Source organism: Hylaeus anthracinus, unplaced genomic scaffold, assembly GCF_026225885.1.
Source record: "Hylaeus anthracinus isolate JK02 unplaced genomic scaffold, UHH_iyHylAnth1.0_haploid 11989, whole genome shotgun sequence".
Classification (NCBI taxonomy): Eukaryota; Metazoa; Arthropoda; class Insecta; order Hymenoptera; family Colletidae; genus Hylaeus; species Hylaeus anthracinus.
Genome location: NW_026534337.1, coordinates 13,009,672 through 13,032,519, shown reverse-complemented (window position 1 = coordinate 13,032,519; position 22,848 = coordinate 13,009,672). Strand labels below are relative to the sequence as shown.

Sequence of the window (22,848 nt, the reverse complement as noted above, 5' to 3'; positions counted from 1 at the left end):
AAATTAACCAGAAATTTTTATATTTTCACGCTATTATTCCATTTCGACGTTTCGCATTTCGCGATTGGAAAACTTTGTGGATAATAGTTTGTGGCGAATGGCAGAAAAGGGTTCTGCATGAATATGTATTTTATTATATTTTATACTTTTTTGTATGATCCAATACATTTTATGTAATTATACATACATTACTTAAAACAAATATAATTACATATTATACACATACAGTTATATTTTGTTCAAAACTTTCAAATTTAAATAATTTCTTTTTCCTAAACGACATTCTTTTATTAATATCGCTAACAAGTCTCCATAGGTCCATGAAAAGTGGCGGCAGTAATTTTTGCGTAAATAAACTCCCGGATAATTCTGTGCCCTTTTCGACGAAGAGCAGAACGATTCGTGGAAACGCGTCGTCGACGACGAAAGAGGGAAATCCTGGTTTTTCACAGTCGCTCCAGGGGTGCCGCTTTTCAGACACCAAAGCGATTATGGATTTCTTTAATAAGAGGCCGCGTTTAAACAGCTTTGATCAATTCAGCCGGGCTAATTCCCACCCGCCGCGACCGCGACGACGACCTTCGCTCTTCCTCTCTCTCGGCACCGCTTCCTAACGCTCTGTGACGTCTCGCGTTACGTGATTTAAGGGGCTCTAAAAACCTTCCTCTGATTAAGCGACCGGCCCTGCCGGAACGACGCTTGCCCTTTTCAGGGGGCCCTCGCCCTTCTTTTTGCGCGCCCCGACTTACCGACTTCGTGAAATCACCCTGACGACGCCGATCGACGGAAAGTCCATTACGTTTCCACCGGAATTTCAATGAATGAACCTAACGACCAACGTGAAAAACAGTGCCACTGACTGAGGAGAATTCCGAACATAATTCGACAGAGTCTCAAAGAAGCTTCGTGACATTTTGGTATCAAGTACTTTGAGATACTTAGAGTGAAGCTGATTATATCCTTGAGTATTCTTGATTTGCACTTTGACTGTGAATTCTTTCTATGCATTATAGAATTCATATCAATTTTCGTATTTTTTTATCAAATTCGGACTAGGTGTATCACCTTTCGAAATAAACTTTGTTACAATAACTCTATCAAAGACCAAACTACGTTGCATCGTCTAGCCGTGAGGAATATTAATTTTACTTTAAATATTATTTTATTTTAAATATTATTGTATGGTATTTCACCGACATGAAACGCAAGTTTCATATTGTTACTAACTTTTCCCAGTCTGAAGTTCGAGCTAGGCTACGGGAAGACGGGATATCTACAGAGCCTGAAGACCGGTAACCGAGGATGAGGCTACAGGAAGAGGTCGATCCATGGTCGTCAAGTTAGTGAAATGTCTTTGCGGTGATTGAGCAAATATTTGATGAAGCTAGCGAGCCCTGCTCCTTCAGCCTCGAGGGACGAAACGCGCGGACGCACAATCCTCTCCGAGATGGAGAAGAACGGAGGAATCGATAGGCATAAACGATATTCACGGAAGAACGAAATTCGATGCCACCGGTGAAATTGATTTAAAATTATTCTCTGCCCTTTGAACCTACACTGTCTGACGGAATCAAGATTCTTCTGCTGTTCTTTATAGCGTAGATGTTCAATTTGTTTGAGAAGAACGAATGTTTCTTTGATAAATCTTAAACATATTTTTTTAGTAAACAAAGACCCTAACTAAGCAAACCTATTTTTCCCTCCAATAGCATTCATCCCAACTTCAACTTTAGTAGAGGAATTTTTATTTTCACTTCGCGTGTTCTTACGGTTCAGCTTTACACTAACAATCGGCCGTGTTCGCGATGAAAGGAACGAAAAGCTGGAGTGGAGCGGTCCTGGGTCCAAGTAAATTGAGTTTAATTTATCCTAATGCTTATTGCCGGGCGTCTGAACGGGGAGAGATACAGTATAAGCTTAATGAAAGGCCAGATGGAAGTCAGGAATCGGAGAGGACCAGTCTTTTCCCGGCGTTTCGCAAATTAAAACTCGCGCAATTAGGCGGTCAGGAAGCCCGGGCTAAATCTTGCCTTCCTGTTTACGCTTGCGTTCCTCTTTTCGCCCAGCGAAGTTTCATCGCGAGGACACGTCTCTGGCTTTCGGTAGGAGGGGTCCCGAAAAAAGAAGGGAGCGAAAAGTGAACGCGCAGCGTCACGACGGCGACACGAAGCTGGCGTCGCCCACTGGCTGGCTCGAAAGCAATTATACAATTAGTTAAAGTATCTGGTCGGCGTAACGGGCCATAAAACAAACATGATTGCGGGTACTAACTGCTGCGAATCAGGAGAGATACTGGGGCAAGGGTTTCCTCCTAAATAGCGGTGATGAGGTAATAACGACGTAATCATTTTTTCGGCTTGAAAAATGTTTTGTTTGGTAGCTAATCGTTCGTTGGATTAATTTAAATTGTAGAGGACTGATAGTGTGCCCTTTACCACATACGCATGTGTCTGTAATACAGATCTTAAAATTATAATCTTTTCCCTGAAGAAGATCAGGAAATGCTTATCGAAAATATTTATAACTCATCGGGTCCAAAATTCCATACGCTGCACGAAAAAATTATTATATTATCCCATGAACTCTATGATTCGCGACAGTTTATGGCTCCCCATAGCCGCATTCCCTCGTGATTCGCGTGAAATCGATGGTGTTTGCCGCGGCCATAAAGAGGCCCGATAAATATTTCAAAAAAACATAAACACCGGGCTCGCGCAAATCCCCAAGACGTCAACGCGAACGCAAAGTGATATTTGAGCGAGGTCGGTTGACGCGGTGCCTGAAGAATTTTAACATTCTTCCAGCGTGTACTGTCCTCAGGCACCCCGCGGCTCTCTTGTATTATGCATGGGTCCGCGAATAGCATCTCCACTTCAGAGAAAATACGCAAAGTCGCGAACAGGCTACCATTTCGGGTAAACGTTCTGAATCGCGAATACCAGAAATTAATTAAGGAGAAAGAGACACTCGTTCTCTAGGGTCGATTTGTAATTGTCAACGACTTCGTGTTATAAGCAGCCATTTATTTCTGGTCGTACTATTCTTTCGAAACTGTTAAATAATCAGAGAATGGAATCAATATACGACTTCAGTCCAACATAAAATTTCATTCTCACCCCTTGGGAAGTTCACCCCTAAAAAACTTGCAGTTCCCGGATAGAAACCTTCCCGTGAAGCTGTTCGAAGGTGCATATTCTCTTAAGGAAAAGGCAAATTGGATGGTTCGGGCTGTACATCACCACCCACGATATTCTTCGTCGAAGGAAACGGTCGTTGCAGCGAGTTCATGACGCTGGAAATCGGTTTTCAGTTAGCGGCTCTCTTTCTCTCCCAGCCGGGGCGTATATACATAATGCATAACCGAGCGCATCATCGTATCTCCATTTCGTCTCTCTGCAGGCGGGAAAGAAGCGACGTTGTATCGAGAAGATGGGACAGGCCTTCTTTTTTCGCCTTGTCCCCCTCGGCGACATCGGCGACGGCTGCTGGGGGCCGACTAAGGTGACGACACGTGTGCCAAAGTGAAAATGTATGGCTCGCGAGCACGTGAGCTGACTCCCCCGCACGGGACGCTGCTAAAAGAGATTCTCATAACTAGATTCGCGGTGGGGAGGGTCCGAGAGCCGCTAATCTCTTCTATGCTTCGCAACAGTTTGTGCTTGTTCACCACTTGCATTGGCAGCAGTTGATAATATATAACTGCAAATCTGGCGGACGCGATTTCGACGCAAACGAATCCGCTCGCGGAAAAATCCTTGGAAGCGTCGATGCTTCGTTTCGAATTCAATTTGATTAATCGGCAGACGCTCCCCGCGATTCATCCTGGCTGCATTTAAGCGCGCGGTGAAATCAACCGGCAACATCAATGGCTCTCGTACCCTCCTCCGACGTTCGTCCCCTCCCCGCCACCGTCTCCCGACGAACCACTCACCAGAAAGTTGCACGCTAATGCGAATCCGCACATAGGGATTGCACTGTTTCGTCGGCGTCTGGGAGGACCGTGTGATGAGGGTCGCTGAGGTGCACAAGGGGGGAGGAGGGGTTGCGCTGGGGTTCCGCATTTGCATACTCGTCAGCTGTGCTTCCTTCAACTTTTCCTGCGACACACCCTCCCGTGGAACTCTGCGGAAACTCGACGGTGCGGGTATGCACTCGCGTTGGATAGAAGCTCCGGATAGACGAGGAGGGTTCGAGGGCACGGGACGCGAGGGGTTCGGTAGGTACCGAGGACAGCAGTCGTGTATTTCTAGTCTCGATTCATAATTGCAAATTTCCTTCACCTTATTTATGCAGCCTTCGTCTCGCGAGACGTGTAGCTCGCCTTACCGCTAATGTGCCGGCTGACTTGAATTTCTGAGAACACGTCGATGGCTGAAACGTTTGTTCTGAGGGGGCGTCTCAGGTGTCTGGTTTGAAAAATTCCAATTCTATTTCGATCTGGATAATACTATTGCTGATAATAAAGCGGTGACTCCCTTCACCTCACCTAAACTCAACGATTAAATTCGCTTTAAAATAGATAAAACCCTCAAACTTCGTCAGAGTTTCCGCCCTCGAAGAAACACGCTTCACCTCCGAGGATCGTCTTCGCGATGCATATATACAAATCCTACTTTCGTCGGCGCTGAAGAAGTTCGTCGAATAGGAAGAAACTCTTCTCCAGATCAGTCACACGCTCCGCTGCCATCGGCACGACTCATTTCCATATAGGTTCCAACCATTTAGTTCAAACATTTCTTTCCATTCGCTAAAAGCCTTCCGCCGTGCGCGGTCTTGTCCTCGATGGCATCTAACTTACAATTTAAATAAAAGCAAACACACGTACCGTCAGCCACCCTCGCACTGTATGACTTCGTATACTCTTTAGATACCTATTCCAGCGCGAGAGAACTTTCAATGGGCTCCCGGATAAGAGACGTCCCCGACAGATTCCGGAGGGTGTGATGAATGTTCTTTAACCTTGCGGCTTTTTCAGTCTTCTTCCCTTACATTAAAGATCAATCGTGAGCTTATTCTCGACGAACGCTCGACGCTTTATCGGGAAACGGAATGTTTCAGTTTGGTGACTGATTGTGCGAGTCATTGAGAGGATCTATCTTTCTTTGGTAATTGTTCTATTACTGGATTCCTTCGTATTAAGAAGGCAATGAAAATATGTCTTTGCATCCGTTTGACTGATTTTTTTTTTTAGAGGTTCCTTTCTAAGGAAGATGAAAACTCAGAATAATCAGAATTATTAAAATAAGTAAATGTAGTCCTCTAGTGCAACGTACAAGCATTACAGAAAGTAAGTACTATGAATTCCTGTTAGGGGATTACCTAAACCTTCAGATCTATCTGTATCTACTATCATCCTACTATCAGCCCAAGCTGTTTGGCCTTTAGGTTGTGTATACGAGTCAGGATCATCCTGGTATCCGATCGGTCGAATTGCGAATTCGGCGCTCGTAAAATTAACGAACCTTGTTGCTCCTCTTCTCCCTCTCTCTTTCCCACCCTCTGCTACTGTCCCTTGTTTCTTCTCTCCTCGCCAAAGATCGAATTCCTCCTTTGTACGCTGCCTACAGTGCTCCGAGAACTATTCACGAACTTCTTTGTGCGAAGCAATCAGGAGCTTCGAGTATAAACGCTAGATACAACGGGCACGTGCCGTGGAATTCATTGTCTGCGTTTGCCAACTACGATGTTTAACGTTCCCTTTCGACTATGGAATTAAGAGTAGTGCAACAATTGCCTCCGCGACAAAGATTTCTTTTTCATTATCGGAAGAGCGACTCGCCCATTTTTCTAAAGGTATTCTTTACTAATTCTATAAGCTATTACACACTACTAAATTGCTAATAACATTGTTGCAACCCTCCGAAGACCCTCCGCAACGCAAAAAATTTCCGCGTTCGCTAAATTGCCTCAGAAACGATCAGTTTACAAGGCCTCTTTGCCTCCAAATCGATGCGCGTGGCTGGCACACACACACGCCCGCAGTCTGATTTAATAAATCAACCCGCTTTCGTTAATTATGTACGTCATTTCCCTTGGAATGATCGTTCCGGCAATTAGGATTCTCGCGACTCCGCAGGCAAACGATGCCCTTCGTCGATTCGGTCTCTGCTCTGGAGCAAATTTCCCGACCTACGGTTCTATTTGAGGTTACGCTAAGCAAGTTAGCACAACCCCAACGTATCGCGTTAAATTATGCTCAGAAGCAACGCGGCTGTCGCGGATATGTACGTTACGCACACACGCGACACGTGTGCGCGACCCTTAAGCACCGTAATCACGGTAAGCGCGGTGCGTTTACCAGGGAAACCTTTTCGCGACTATCACGCGACCCATTAAGCCGCAAGAAAAAGGAAATCATCCGTCTCCATTTTCTTCAGTCGTGGTATCGCGTCGCCAGCGTCCCAGGGCGTGACAATGACCGCTGCCGGGAACGTTTGCGCAAAATTGAGCTGGCCAATCTACTTTGCATGCTACTGTACACCGAGAAACTCGTGACACCACTAAGGGTGAAGTAAAATTTGTGGCGAAAGGGAGAACTTGGCGATTTCTTTGGTAAAAATATCAAACATCTATCGAAGAGTTTCTTTTCTCCATCAATTACTATTTTGAAAGTGCATATGCAAACTAACTCGCAAATTTATTACCCAAAGAATATTCAAGAATTTCATCTACAAGTTAGTATACGATACTAACTTGATCATACGTTGGATAGGGTGTTTAACAGACCATTAAATCAAACGGCAATACACTTTCGATCATGGACGTTGCATCAAGTGTCGAACAATAGTCATTCGATAGCGGAACGGTGACGAATCAAACAGCAATGATTTGACATCGACGCGTATAATTACGCGGACTCTATTTAACGATCGAACACCGATATAACGACCAGTTAACAGAATTACACGTTGCCTAATGTATCCACTGTCTGCCTGATAACTATCTCCCTTTGTGACATATCGCCCGTGCTTGTGACACGTCATAATCGATCGTCATACGTCACGTACGCGAATACATCGCCTTATGCGTAATCGATTCGCTGACTAATTACTCGAGTAGCTTACTCACGAACGACCGTGTAAAGAAGTTTCGTTCGAAATAAATTTAGAACAACCCTCGAGGTTAATTAAATTTGTCAACATTTTTATTCGTATATCAAGTATTTAGAAACGACGTATTTTGACATATTTACAACATTAATATTTCAAAACATATTTTGTAACTTTTATCTTCGCCCTAAAGATACAAATATGCCATGTCCAGGCTTCGGAATTTTATTATTCGCTCGGTATTAGAAACGTAAAATATCTGCCGGTCGCGAACGTGTTAACAAACATTATTCTCCCTTTTGGAACGAGATAACCAACGTGATAGTCGAAGAGGAACTATGAATTGCTGTTAGAACGTGGGGACCTTAACGCGGCAGGAAGAAGCCTTTACGCCAAAAACCGGGACCTTGTAATCTCGACTCGACAAAACGACAATGAACGGACGAGAAGGTCGCATTGCCGGATTCTCCTTGGATGGAAACGGTAGCTAGCGCTCGACAGCGCTTTGGGGCCTATAATCATGCGTCTTGATTAATGCCGCGCGCTCAGTGATCATCCCCGGGTCTCTAATGCTTCTCCCTCGCGCGTTCTAGTCCTCCCTAGTCCTTTCTACTCCCTGCTCCTTCGCAGCCCCAACTTATTAGTAATATTCCTTGCCTGAGGTCGATTGGCAGGAGACTTGAAAGAGTTACGAATGTCGATAGCTAGTATGTTTCGCAGGAAATGTAGTTATTCGTGAAACTATCCGGTCGCAATTTAACTATTACATTGATTCCAGACTTCGAATTACCAGTTTTGTTTCACCTTAATATAAATCTTGAAGAACCGTGTAATATGTAACCTGAATAATGAAGTACTTTTAGTGACTCTTTTACTCCTTAATTTGAAACGATATACTGGTAATTTAACGAGAGAAATATTATAGCCTTCGAGATGATCGTACACAAGACACCGCTAAGTTCTCAAGTTTCGTAAGTAGAAATTAATGTTTAGTACACCCGTTACACGATAGACGGTGTGCTCGTTGCAGGGGGCCTACGTCTGTATACAAGATAGACAGGTGTATATAGTTCCAGAACGTGGATGAGCCTGGAGGAAACCATTATAGACCCATGTTCCCGCTTGATCCTTCTATCTGTCTCTCTTTCTACTTACAAGCGCTTCCGGTACGGAGCAGTCGATAACCGAGGGCAACGACGAGTATTTAATTAGAAAAAAACGAGTGTTACTGTTTTCTAGCAATCGACAAATTCCGAATAAACTATGGAAGCTTTGGCACTAGTAAAAGTAGTTTCAAAAACATGAAGGACGAACGTGTTGCCATATCTTGAGCATCGAATTATATTTAAGAGTTATCTCGTTGTCATTGAGTTCTCAAAATACTGACAGACCTTACTAAACTTTCATCATTGTTTTCGTGTACCAAAAGCTACCACTGAAGCAGGGTTGGTAGGATGCACCCGGTGTCTCGATCCGTTCCCGAATAAAGCCAGCGTTCAAGTATACAGGAGAAACTCGAAAGGGTGGGTTCCCGATAGGTAGCCAAGCGTAACCACGAATAGTTGTAACCAGCGCTAAGTGGAGTCGTAACTACGCGGGGAGGGCCGTGGGTCTGGAAAGTCCTGGCAAAGCGCAAGATTAAGCAAATCGACGGTCGGCCGGCGTTTAAGGTCCTGGTCAATGGCGCGGAAGAGACGCGGAAGGAGGGCCGAGTAAGCAGGTTATAACAGCGCGCTGGCCGCCGACTCGCTGCTACAGATGGATAGGTAGATAGAGGCTGGTTTGGGTGGACCAAACTGATACAATTAGATGTGATCTTAACGCCATAACTCAGGGCTAATCTCAGGGTCTAGCTCAGGTCTGGGTGAATTTCGCCTTCCGGGCGAGGCGCGACTCACTTCATTATTCATCCCGTTCCGCTGCCTCAGCCCAGTTATCTCTCGCAATCCTAACCGGATGTACCGTCCAACCTACCGACCTATCGACGCGAACGTGCCTCCACAAATTCCTTGCAGGCTCTGGGACGCCCACGCGCCGCTGGTGGATCGGAAATCGAAACAATTATCGGCCCTAGTCGCCAAACGTGACTTCACGCGGATCTGTCAGCTTGTAGATTAACACATTCGCGACCGGCAGATATTTTACGTTTCTAATACCGAGTAATAAATACATGATAAACATAACCAAAAGTTATGCATACCTATCCAAAATGATACAGGAATATCATTATAATAATTATAGAATATATTCAACATACATTACGTATATTTTATGTATGTTTTCTATATTATTATATGTCATAAATGCATAAAATCTGCGGTATAGGAATAACCTTTGCCAAACATTCTCCATCACTAAATCCGAATACCACCCTTCTCGATTCTCCAATATGGAGATCACACATTCAAGTCTAATTTCGTGGATATCTTCGATGACACAGGGCAGTCAAATATACTCCCTTCTATAGCATTCTGCGACAAGGTAAATATAACTTCCCAGTCGAAACTCGTTACACGACAATCGTTTGGAAAGGGGAGCGTCGACACTTTTTCCCTTTAATAAGTCATAACTCCGTTCGCCATGAAAACGAGAGTCACGTTAAAATCTCGCCCGCGGAAGCTTCCCCGTTCGTCGGTTATTGACTGACTTCGCTTATGTACTCTCGGTTTATGACGCCACTAAAGTCACAGGAAGGCATTCCGAATCGGACTGTTAAAAATAAAACGGTCGTGCCCTGTCAGAAACGTCTTTGAGACTTATTTCGTTTGATACTCCCCTGTTCCCCGCGGAGGAAATCAAATTTTAAGAGATTCAAAAAGCAACGAGATATGAAACCGAAACGTAGGAAAAGAATCGATCTTCATTTTCACCGAGAATAAAATATTTAAGTAGTTCTGGTCAACGTTTCACCAACATACTCCCTTACATAGCGCTATTCGAAAAATAGAGAAATCACAGGTTAAATCCCGGTTAGAAGGGATCACTATACTGCTGTGTCTAGCGAATCGTCCAGTGACTGAAATCAATACGATTTGCGAGCAAGTTAGATGACGCGGAAGCGCACGAGGATAGTTTCTGACCCATTTACCCAAATCTAGCGGCGCTCGGACGGAATTAAATCTCCCGAGCAAGACGTAAGAGAAAAAGGAAATTTCATTAACGGTGGGAAGGGGGACGCGGAAGTAATTGCGGCGAACGATGATTATATACTTCCGGTCGAGGAATGTGGCTACGCAAATCATGACCGAGGTACCAAGAGCGAGGAACTCTTTTCGATATCTTACTAGATGGTAGATTAGAACTTCTGAGACCTCAATTAGTGGGAGCTAATCAATTTTGTGCCCAGGATTTCTTCGGATTTCTTTGCATCACACTCAACTTACCCCTCATGTCCTTGAAGAATTCACTCTCTTGACACGATCGATGTAACGATGCACAAAAGTCCATCTTACGTAGATGAATGACCATGGTGCAACGCAAACCGAATTAAAGAAATAAATCGATAAAATTTTATTATAAGCACTCTTAATTTCCACGACTAATTATACGCACTTCGCGACACACACGAGCGGTATTACGCGCCTCCGGTTAAAGGAGCACCCGTGGGCGACGAGAACACTACCGTACAATCCGCGATCTACGCAGCGCGATTAATCGCGGGGAGAGCGTTTGCGGAGTCCGCGACGCAAGTTTCGCCGCATTCCTAACCAACCAATCAGTGTAATGCCTTGTCACCGGCGGTCCCCACCCCTCGTTTTCTATTTCGTCGACGAATACGTGATACACAGAGAGAGCGTTGCTCGACCGAGCGTCGCCGAGTCAGACCGAAATTCAGCTACCTGTGGCTTCGCCTAGTTTCACCGAGAAATACGACAATGGCGCGAATTAGCGCTGTTGCGCATACATACGTCATATCGTCTGTATCATCAGCATTTGATGGCGCGGAAGGTGCGGCAAGGCTGCCGTCGGTTGCCGTAGGGAAGCGGGTAGCCGCTTTGTGCCATCAGGGTGATTATATTGCCGTTCGGCGAGAAACATCGAGTCACATGAGCAACCGAGGGGGAGAGCAATGAACGTCACACGAGGCAGGGTGTATACCAGCCGCGTATTCGGCGCGCCTGTTGTTTCGGATACGGGGACGCTCCTTTTGTCGGCGCCGAAGGTCCTTCTTCGCCTTTAATACCCCTTGAAACAATAACGACGGGAACCGAAGATACGAAATTAGCCGGGTACGCGATACGTTTCGCGGAGGAGGCCTGAAAGAGGTGCCACCGAAATTCGTACGCGAAATTTGATTCTTTGATGTTGGGTGGAAACGGATTAGGTGCGCTGGAGGTGTTGTAACGAGATCTATTAGGAAGAAGAAACCCGAAACTATTTCGATGTCTTTATTTCTGTGTCTACGAGTCAATAAAATCAGACAAATAAAATACAATCGCGTTTATCCTCCGTTATTATCATACCTAATTTCCTTTTAATCCGACATTCCACGTCCACGTAGCTTTGTGGCCCCTATTCCTGCTCCCCAGCCCCTTCCACGGTTCTTTATCAAGCCGCGAGAGAAACGTTTTGCGGTAACGTCACCCGCGACGCTGGCGGGGTTGTGTTCTTTTTTTTACGATATTATTTATGATATTAATTTTGCCCCGGTAAAGGCAACCCCGGCGGGAGTTGTAAAGCGGGCAGAGACGCTCCCGCTCTTCTTCCCGCGATATCATTGTCTCGAGCAGGCAACGGCATACTGCGGGCAAAAGGGAAGGGAAAGAAAGGGGTTCCAGAAACGGCGTGAATAGTGGCCCTCCCCCCGCAGCCGTGAGCAAGAGTGGAAAGGACTCGGGTGTACCCAGGGTGAAAAGAGGAAGTTCTCCCGCGACTTCTCTCTCGCTGGTGAATTGTTCGAGAGAGTCAACGAAAGAGAGGAGGGGTCCTCTCGGTGTCAGAGGTACCGGGGGGTTCTTCGTCTGTCTGAAATCTCGCGACGAGCCGAGAAAATTCCTACCAAGTGCCGCGGCATTCCTTTGAGTGGCTGTTAGGAGGACTTCTCGCAATAGTTTCCGTAGGAATTATCAGAGACTCCGGAGACTCGTCTTTCAAGATCTCCGAAAGAGTTTCGCGCCGTGAATTTTCCTTGATTCGAGTTATTAACGTCCCTGGAGCGAAGATTTACGGGAGCTGCTCGGAATTCGTGGCTGTGTGCGATGATCCTGGGCAATTGCAAATAATAAATAAAAAATGATTCCTACCAGACAAAAATCTTTCCACCCTCGACATTATGAACGAACACCTTAAACCCTGAAATATTGAAAAAATTCCTCGAAAAAGGCTTTCTCGAATGTTTCAACTCGCAATATGTCACGCGTTTATTAGCAGCTCTGGAATCGGCGGAGACTTTATGCCGTCAATTTCCAGAAGAAGTTCGAGCATCGATGCGTTACCTCGATCGAACGTTAGACCGAGATTGCTCAGAAAAAGGGGGTTGGCCGCCCCCGGGGGCGCGAGAAAGGGCGCGAGTAAATCCAACTCCCACGGATAAGTAAAATTTAAAACCGTCCCTCTCGTCCTCAAATTACTTTCCGGAGGTGGAAGGCGAGGAGCACGACGACCAGGAAAAGCGAGACCGGATGATGGTTCGCGAGATAAAAGCAAGCACCCTGGGAGCTTCGGTTGCCACCGAAAGCTCAAGGCCGTATTAATCTCGGTAATTACGTCACCTCTGTTTATCCCCCCCCCCCCCGCAACGTGCTTGTTTCTCTCTCACCCAAACCCCGTCTTTTTCTTTGTCCGTATCCCTCTCAGCCATCTTCCAGCGGTTGTTGGATCTTTGCGGTCGAATCGCATCCGAGAACACCCTCGAACGGATTTCAAAAGCTACGCTAAAGGGATGACGGAGTAGTGACATTTTTCATCTGTCCTTAATGCAGTCGAGAAGTAATTAAGTGCCGCCCGCGAAAAAGGCAATTAGACATCGTAATGTCGCAGAATTGCTGGATCCGCGTCTCGGGTTAGGGTGGCGGCGCTAACGAATGAAAGGCAAATTGGTCGCGAAAGTTTAAGGAATCTGGCAATGTCTCCGTCGAGAGATCCTGCGAGTTCTTGTAAATAATGATCCCTGCTGATTTTGACGAAGGTCTGCGGGTTTGTCGAGTATTTGAAAATGAGCGGTGCTATTTTTGTTTCTGTGATAAGTCTAATTTAAGAAGTGAAACCATAGATACAAATTTTAATCTATTAACGACAAAAACATTTCTCAATTTTTCTAGCGTTCAAAAATTGTAGATATTTATATTATAACGATAGGAAATAAATAGGCGGATTAACGAAAGAATGTGTGTTGATGTGAGTGAATTAATAGTAAAAAGATGACTTTTTCATGAATGAAAGGAGTCAAATATAACGCGTGAAGAGTGAAGGAATAACTGTTTAGTACTGAATGTATACGAGGGAAAAAGAGGGAAGGATGAAAGAGGTGTAAACGTGGAAAGGATTTGGGAGAGTAATTAGAGGGAAGGACTATTATGAACGAGTCAGCGAACGACTTAAAAGAAAGAAATACGGACTCTTATTTGCTCGAGTTTACAAGAGTCTATTTCACCTTCAGCGACACGTGCTTGACATTCGAGGCAATTACAGGCCACCTTAGGATTAAATCTGAAATCCTCGTTAACAATAAAATAATTTTTTAATTGAATTGATAAATCATTTATTCGAAAAATTTGTATCTGTTTCGAGAAAATCACCTTTCAATATTTCTGTAAATCCTTGCAAAATATATTTTCTAATTCAGAGCTCATAAAAGGAATATGAATAATGTACAATAAATACCCTACCCAAATATATTACACTAATTGATCAATTAGGTTTACAAATTCCAGAGAATCTGGACCAGAACACTAATCGTTTGACCGAAGAAGACAGATCCGCTAGGGACAGTGACGGACGAAAATGAAACGAAGGAAGCTTCCGTCCTCGATGCTTCGAATACTTTGCATAGTTGGCAAGTTAGGCGAAACAGTTTATCGGTGTACGGACGACTGGCAAGCGTGATTAGATTTCGTTCGCACTGGATGCGGAAAGGAGCACGAGGAGGAGCCCTTTGCCAAGCGATGTTGTCGGAACCGCGTTTTCCCAAGAGAAGCGAAGAGGTTACAGGGAAGGCAGCGTTATGGTAGACCGCAAAACCAACAAACGATATGCGCCAAGAGACTATAAGCCCACGTGTGGCGGGCATTCTTAGGTGTACCATGCGCGTACCACGGATTTGCGTTCATGTTACACCAACGACTCGAAGGTTACTCCAAGTGGAACGAAATTCCATCCCATCAAGGTTTGTGTAATTTTTTACTCTTCATATGGTATCTTAAAATCATAAATATATATCGTGGAAATAGAATGAATATTGATAAGATATTCGGCACAATTCTCGTTCGGAGAATGATTTTACTTCTCGCGATCACGAATATTTTTATATCCATCAATCGAACGGGTCGATTAAACTAACGCGTATTGCATCGAGTTCGTATAGAGAGCGCAAACATAGAAGGAGTGTGCATCGAAGCGAATCGCGCCTAATTCAGCAATAGCATAACTTAACCACAAAGCCAGCTTATACAGCGATTAGACGCCGTGTACAAACCAGCGTTTGCTCGAGGCAACGCTTCGAATTCGACGATTTATTTATGGAAACCTGATAAAACCTCGCGAGATTCTCGAGTAAGATGGAATTTGTCCTTAAAAATCATCGATGATAACCTACCACGTGAGATCAAACATGATTAACCAGTGATGAATCTCACGCCTCATCAGGTAATCAGACCTCGGTAATCAGAACGCTACGAGGTTCATTGGAACCGCAAAGAAGACATCGGGATCCCCGATTGGAAGACGCACCTCAGATTTCGCAGCCATCTGGTTCTGGTATTTCGTAGCTCGGTGCCCTTAAGGGCCTGTCCACAGGGCAACGGTCAGTCGTTGCGGTCAACTACACAGCTTGTCTGACTCGCCTTCGTGCTTCGGGTCCTTTGGTGATTAACGAGAGGTCAAACCTACCGCCACCCGAAATACGAGCAAATACTCTCTCTCTCTCTCTCGTGAAATTGGGTTCCAAAGCGAGTCCTGATTGAGGTGTCCACCATTGCGGCCTTCACTAGGCTGACTACTTCATCCGAGGCCAGACTAACCGGGAAACGTCGGGAAACTAGCGTGAATTCGTGGGTGGGTGTACACAACATTTTCACCAAACTTCTGTGTTTATTATTAGCTCTGGATGTTAGATTAACGGTGATGTAATTAAAAGAGCATGGTTGTTGGAAATGATTATAATTCGTTTTAATCCTGAGACAACCTATACGTACATATCCATGCATGCACACACACGACCATTCGTCGTGTTCTATCGCATAAGACTGAACAAAAGGAAATCCCCCCGAGAGGAAAGTACAAATGACTGGTATATCTAAGAAGCAAATCTTCGTTAGCAGTGGGGTCGGAGTTTATTAGTCAATATAGAATGCTTAGCGTCATATCCCATCAAATGGAATGTCAGCGAGAAGAAAGAGGTTCGTGCGAGCCTGCCACTTTATCGGATTAGTCAGTCGCGGTAAAAGCGTCCCGGAAAGCGTACCCTCCAATTCGTTAATTTGCTCGGGCTTGGTCGTTTCTTTCGCGGTGATATTAATTGGCCAGGGCGTTCACGAGAGCCTTTCAATCTCGGGGAATATTGCACCGTACATGTCGTGCATTATCTAACAATGGTGTCCTCGTTAGTCTAGTTGCAATTGCAAGGGTGAATAAAATTTATTATTTATGAAAACCTGATCAAATCTCGCGTGATTTTTGATCGCGTTTTCCCGCCGACGAGATCCTCCCGTACGAGGGGTAACCAACGCGATTATTCCCAAGAATGGTGGCGACACTTTCGCTATCGGTAAACCGACACGATTAACGCGCAAGTTAAACTCGCCGGTCTCCATTGTGACGATTCGAAACGAATCGCGCCGCCGCGAGTCGGCGATCTGGCGACGTAGCCTGGCAGGCGAGAATCATTTTTTCAACGCTCTGTTCCGGGCGAACTTTTTTTCGACCAGTTGGGGGTGGGACTGGGCGGAAGGTATTGTTTATTCAGGGACGTATCAGCATTGGCGGGCAGGAGGACGGCGACCACGACGGGAAGGCGGACGAAAGCGAGAGGGCCGCGTGAATGGCGCTTCCGGTGGGACGACGAGCTCTAGGTCCGTAGGGCTTCGCAGACTCTCGCTTCCGGTCAGGCGTCCGCGTTCCTACCCCATCGAATACACCCAGTCTCCGGATTTCCCTGTGTTCGTCGCTCCCCCTTACCACCCTCGCCCGCGTCGTTCCACCGCCCTTTTCCCTTCGTTCTCCGCGGGCAGTAGTTCGCTTGCACATCGGACCCACCGGCGTTCGTTAATTAAGATATCGATTCTTATTGTCCGCCGGCTGCCGAGTCGAGCGGACGTCCTGGCCGGCGTCCGATTTCACGCCCACGGTGCGCGTTGTCGGTCATCCGCGAGAACCAACCCCTATATTTCTCCAGTTGACGGCCCGACGCGTCCATCCCACCCCTTCGATCGCAGATTTCGGCTGGCCACGTCTTCGTGGCATGTCTTGAGAGGTTGCGTCAACGTTGACCATGGCGATGGCTTTGGAAATTTTTATACGATAACAGTGAGAATTTTGTTGATTTAGATTTTTATAATGGGAATGGAGGATGAAGTGAACTTTTGAAAGTATTTTGTTCTCGCGAGAAAATTGATGGGTGGTCTTGGCTTTCGTTGGTATTGGACTTCTGCTTTGTTGAACTAAATATGATTTCGACACAAATTGCAAGAAAGAAAATTGTTACGTTGTAAAATGTTATTGGCAAATTTCGTTAAAATAAGAATATCGATATTCGAGTTATTTAAAACGTCGACAGAGAAAAATGTGATTTCGAGTATAGCTGGATCGAAGTTTCACACTAATTCTACTTACACCAAAAAACAACCGTAAAAATGTAGTCAGGAAATTTGGAAGGGTCCAGTAATCCCATTCCCGCCAAACGAAATCAATGAACAGAGATTACGGAATCGAATGCGAGGCCGACTTAACATTCCTCGTCCACTTTTCCCTTTGAGGGAGAGTCACGAGGAATCTGGACGAAGAGAAAAGAATGCGCGAAGGCTCGTATCGTTCGGAATGGCGGCACGCGACTGCCCGAGGGGTGAATCTGCTTGCCAGACATCCGTGGAAAGCCTCAAGGAGGGAAGGATCGTAAAGGATGACCAGGGTTGTCACCTGATAAGTATCTTTATGGCCGAGCAAGCGAGGCGACCCTGGGTCGCCATTCATCCCATCCGTTTGCCCTTCCTCGCGAAAGGTACGCCGCAGCTAGGTGCAAGCTGCCGTATAAAAACGAAACACAAGGGAGGGGCCTTCGAAGAACGGAATCGGGTAATTATGGGGATTAATCTTAAGTCCCGTAAAGTCTACCACTTGTGGAATCTGTTCCCCTTTCGCGAATTCGCTTGGCGAGCCTTTTTCCTCGTGGAATGATGAAAAATCACGGCTGCTACGCGTTTCGTGATTCACGCAATTTACTCCGGCTTTGTTCCGATTTGTAATTGTCTGGTATGGAGGTATCTCGGTGGCACCGTGTTGAAATTGATCTGTAGCAGATGTACCTGTAGCCAGAAGTGACAACGAAATTATCGTGTCTTTTCGTATCTTATGTAAATCTTGGTCTGGCGATAATTTTTTGTCCCTCGTTTCCACGATGGGCTCGACGTACGTACGCACATATGTAGAACGGCGAAGCTACAGGTGTCAGCGAGAACAGTATTTTTCAGTGAGCTCTGGGCGAGAGGGTGTAGGTGATAGAGAAACGAAGAGAGCAAAGAGCGAACCGAACGCATCGAGAGAGAAGAATGGAATGAGAGAGTCGTTTCACCGTGGGCAGGGTAGCAGCCGTGTGCCGGCACGCACGTTGAATCTGCTAAACGTTCCCGCTCGTGCGTGAAATGCCTCGATATCACTGTTTTATTTCGGCTCGTTCGTTCCTCGCCGCTCTCTCGCGTCTGCAATTCTATCCTTTTTACCCTCGGCCCGTTTGCGAGCCGGTCGCACGCGCAACCCTTCGTCTCTTTTCGTTCCCGTGCTCGTCCGCGCGGATTTGATGACCCTTCCTGTTCGATTTGATGATCGTTTAATCGTTCACGATTAATTAAAACGCGCCGATCCCACGCCTGGCTGGTCACGCTTGTAACGCGTGCTCTTCCTCGATCGAGAGGAAATACTACCCTTGTTGCAGCGGGTTGGACCGTGGTTACTCGGAGTTTCGCGATTAAATTTAGTTAACAGGTCTAAGTTGTTCTTACTCGATATTATTAATTATTAATCGCCCTGAACGTTATTAACTATACATGGGTACACAGATTAGGTCTGAACTGCCCTTATCACACAAGAAATTCTCAATTTATCTCTTCAAAATATAGAACCACTACGAAATTACTTTCGCATTTAATTTCTACTATTAAAACATCACACACACATATGTTATCATAAAATTGTTATCAAACCATTCTCAAACCGATTCTTTTCCCAACTGGACCGCCGCATCGGTCGGGGCACGCTCCAAGGATTCCTCGATAAATCGATAAATCACGAAGTGGTCCGTTAGGCCAATTTAATTAATAATTATCGGCTGGAAGAGGAGCACCTTGCACAATGGCGATACTTCCTTCTGGCGTAATCCTTGGAAGATTAACGAGCCCGTGCCAGGAGGGACTTCTCTTCCCCCCCCCCCTCCATCCCCGTAGTTCTGTCCCTCTCAACCTCGACCGTTTTCTCTTCCACGCTCACCAGTTCTCTCCGTCCTGGTCCCTATCTCTCTTACAGCCGCAAGACGCCATAGCGCGCCTTGCGGTGGTTGCGGCAAGAACCCTCGCCGTACCCGCATTAACGCAATTATGAATTTGTCGCGTTGGGATCTGACAATACAAGATGTCGCTACCATTCCTCCTCCTCCCCGATCCCCGCTGACGACGTCCTCCGACACCCTGAACCCGCCGCTCCACATTTACACTAAAACCGACTCGGGTCCCTCGCGAATGGAAAGAACCGCTGGCTATGATAACTTTGCACCTCGTTCCTGAATATTCGTACGCCGCTTGAACTTGCACAGTTTCTTATGCGTTCGGTAACTCTGAACTAGATTTCCAAATGAGTTTTACCTGAAACGTAGTTACTTGTTAAGCAACATCGACAGAATGGGTTGATTAAATTGAATGTTCACTGAAATTTTAAGTGCGGAATTCAGTATGTTTTGTTCAGAGAAAAAAAGAAACGTTCCTCTTGGGGTGAAGATGAATTACTTTCTGGACTACGTTTATATATGCAGTCAGTCCCATAAATATTCGTACCCTCTGTATTTATTGAAGGAATTTGTCTAAACTAATTACACTAGACAAACATTGCTAGTCTTAATGTCAATGACTACATCGTAACATCAATCCCATTATCAACACTACAGAGCCATCCTGTTCATATCTAGATTAACGTTCGCTCAATCCTGGAACGTCCCTCTCACCTTCTCCACCATGACTTCCCAAGGACCTCTCTCCCGCTATCGCGCGTCTCCGAGTCCGATTCCGTATTTTCCCAGCGAAATCGATACGGCGGATGTGCATCGCGTGCCTCCTTGTTAACCGCGTCAACCGTTTCGCGGCGAGGAAAGCGGGCGCAGTTTCGGCCGACCCAAGTTAGTTTCGAAGGGTCCCGACGATAGCGGCGGCAACGGGGGTACCCCTGTACCGTGCGGTGGCGTACAATGGCTAGAACGACGTAGGATCGTTGCGGCTCGCCGCAGGCGACTGCTGCGACCGGTTTCTCGCGACAAATTCCTCCTAGTTCGAGCGTTTCGCTCTGCTAACCCTCTTCCGTTTCCCTGGGCCGGGGCACAAACTCCGTTATCACGGGCTCGATGGTCCTATTCCGCCCCCCCCCCCCCCCCCCCCCCCCGTCCGCAACCCCCACCCGTTTTCTCGCGAGGTTGCAACGCGAGAAAATCAATCGACCCTACGACGAAGGTCCAAGCGAGGCGGTGCAAGGATCCTAGAAGAGCCCTTCCTTCCTGTCCTGGTCTACGGTCAGGATCGGGTCGAAGGGCGCAAGAGGTTAGAGGGTGGCTCTAAACATCGTGAAGAGGTGGCACGAGGAGCTCCGGGGTAACTCGTTCGATGGCGTTAGCCGGTGAATGCCTAGTCAGCCCTTAATATCGCAAGAGCTGGATCCACGCAAACAACCCTGGCGGACCTAACGCAGCCAACGGTTAAGCACCGAGGAAAGCCCCGGCCTTAACGTTCGACCGCCGCTGGCCCTATTATCGCTAACTAATAAGGGACCTAATTGAAACGTCGGCCTTTTGTTTCCAGTACTCGAGCTGCTCGCTTTTCCCGACTGCGCTTGTACACGCCGCTGTTTGACCAGGTAGACGAACGAGGGAGGGGGGGGAAGGGGCGAAAGAGGGCGAGAGAGAGCCAGGGGCTCAAGTACGGATTGAAATTAATTTTCGAACTCGATACGCTGGAATGAATTTTCGTCGAGCGTCTCGAAACCGCGCCGCGGGATCGATAGCCGCGTCGTACCCTCGAACGGGTCTTGCGTTTCGTTAATTCGCTGTACGCCAACGACGGTGGCGTTGGTGGGCGGAGGGTTGTCGAAGGGGCAGGAATTTCGAATAGGTCGATTACGTTTTATATTTTCTCGAAGGTTCGAGTATTGAGGAGCTGCTGTTGGTCATCAGCTTGAGAGGACCGCGAATAACTCCAAATGTCCCACTAAATTTTATTTCCTTCATCTTCCCTTAAAATAATTCCCACAACCAACTTGAAACATCCATACAACACGATTAAGTAATTAAACGCGTCTACAAAAGTTTGCACCCACGACTTTCGATTGAACAAAATTGCTGCAACTGCCTAAATAATTGGTCTTCTAATAACGATCCCCCTTAATACGTGCCCTTCGTCTCGAGCGTCGTCGACCTTCGCGGTGATAATACCCAAGTCCCCGAGCAGAATGCTATAATCGTTTCATGCAATACCTGTTCGCGGTCTTTGTCGTGTCGTGCTTGACCATAACTATTTTCTACGGGGGCCAACGGGACGGGAAGCCTCGATTAAAGTAACAACTGTCATCGGGGCTAGAGATCGCTTCCACCCTCGCGGCGATCTATGGTCACTCGAGGAGCGTCGCTTTCGTGGACGCCACGCGTATTTCGTATTCCACGCATACAGTCATCGTGCCCACTCCGAGCAGGACATTATTCCTGCTGGTTGCAATCATATTAGTTTCCGAAGTTATTAGAATATTTATGCGAGACCGTCGCGGGGTTATGCATGGCGGCCTCCTCGTCGCTTTCACGACCCCACCGGCTCGTCGACGTCGCCGGCGATCCAGCAATTCTGTACGCGAAAATCGTGACCTCTCGATCAATGGAAATAGAGAAAATGCGTGGCTGATGTCTCTTTCCACAAATTCCGTACCTTCCTTTGGCGAGGAGGGTTAGAAATTTATGTCTTTTCCACGGAGCGGTGGCTCTCAACATTTTTGAGCTCGGAATATGAAAAGAAATTCTTCGTTTTTTCGCGATATTTTGATCATTTTAATTTGAACTTTCTACGTCATACACCATTCGCAATCCAATTAATCCACTAGAAATAAAAGAAAAATTCTGCCAAGCGCAACAGTACGATCGAATATTTATTCTAACCGAGTGCACGCGAAATTGGCGAAAGTTTCGAAACGTTGGGTTTCGGCAGTGCCTTCATTACTCCCGTGCACGTACGAAGCGAGATGCCGTCGTTGCGACATTAAACGACGGTGTTTCGTGTGTGCGTGCCGAAAGTTTCAACGAAATCGCGAGAAATGAGAAAAAAGCGAGAAAACGAACCCGCGGTGGGGTAGGAATCTTTTCGAACGCCGTCAGAAATTCAGAGGCGTTTTACAGTCGACGACGCTGAAGATATTCGAGAGGGTTGCTCGTAAACGTCGTAGAAAAATCGACGAGTTAAAACTTACCTTGTTGACGTACAGTTGGACTGACCGTTCGTGAGAGACTCAGCTGTAGATCGTTTGAAAGGCCACTCTGCCGCGTTTTGCTCAGGTATAACTGGAAAACACGATGACAATGTATTATTTTGTGAAGTATACGTGTGACAAATTTAATTTTCATAATAAGCTAGAAAAGGGCCTCTCGCCAACATCTTTCGAGAACTCTGCCACTCGACTTCCGTTTCGTCCTCCAATAAGGAACTCCCTTCGCGATCAGAGAATTTCGGTATCCCGATCACGCGCTAAGGGTGAACCATCCCCTTTAATATTAGGACCAGGCTCGGACCGGCTCGTCTTGGTATAAAATAAAGGGCTGACATGTGAGCACAGGGTAGAGCCTCGAGCTAGGGAAGAGCGACGGAAAGAGAAGCGCCACTCGAAGAGGAACGAAGACGGGGAAGACAGCCCAGGGAAGGGTGGCTTCACCACCATCGTGAGGGATGACTGAGCGAGTCGGTTAAACGGGCGTCTTCTTTCATAAATTTCCAGGGACCCCTGGATAAAGGTTTAGAATAAATCGTTCGACCTGTTATCCACTCCGACGTCGCCAGATAACGCCAGACGAGCAACCCTGAATGGTCCAACAGCCTCTTCTTGCGTCTGCATCAAAACACGTCGTATTTACTCTCGAGAGTGGAGGAATAACCAATTCTGTACGCTTGTTTGTCGTGAGACACGCCGTACTGTTACGGTG

General features: G+C 46.4%; 1 protein-coding gene across 4 annotated transcripts in view; it reads right to left on the bottom strand.

The window, feature by feature from the left end:
- The window catches only part of LOC128887577 (mucin-2), a 295,584-nt gene that overhangs the window by 105,808 nt on the left and 166,928 nt on the right, over nt 1–22,848 (bottom strand). For all 4 annotated transcript variants that reach the window (XM_054143612.1, XM_054143613.1, XM_054143614.1 and 1 more), the window contains exon 3: nt 22,122–22,212. In XM_054143612.1, coding sequence (XP_053999587.1) covers nt 22,122–22,212 — 91 coding nt within the window. The remainder of the gene's footprint in view (nt 1–22,121; nt 22,213–22,848) is intronic.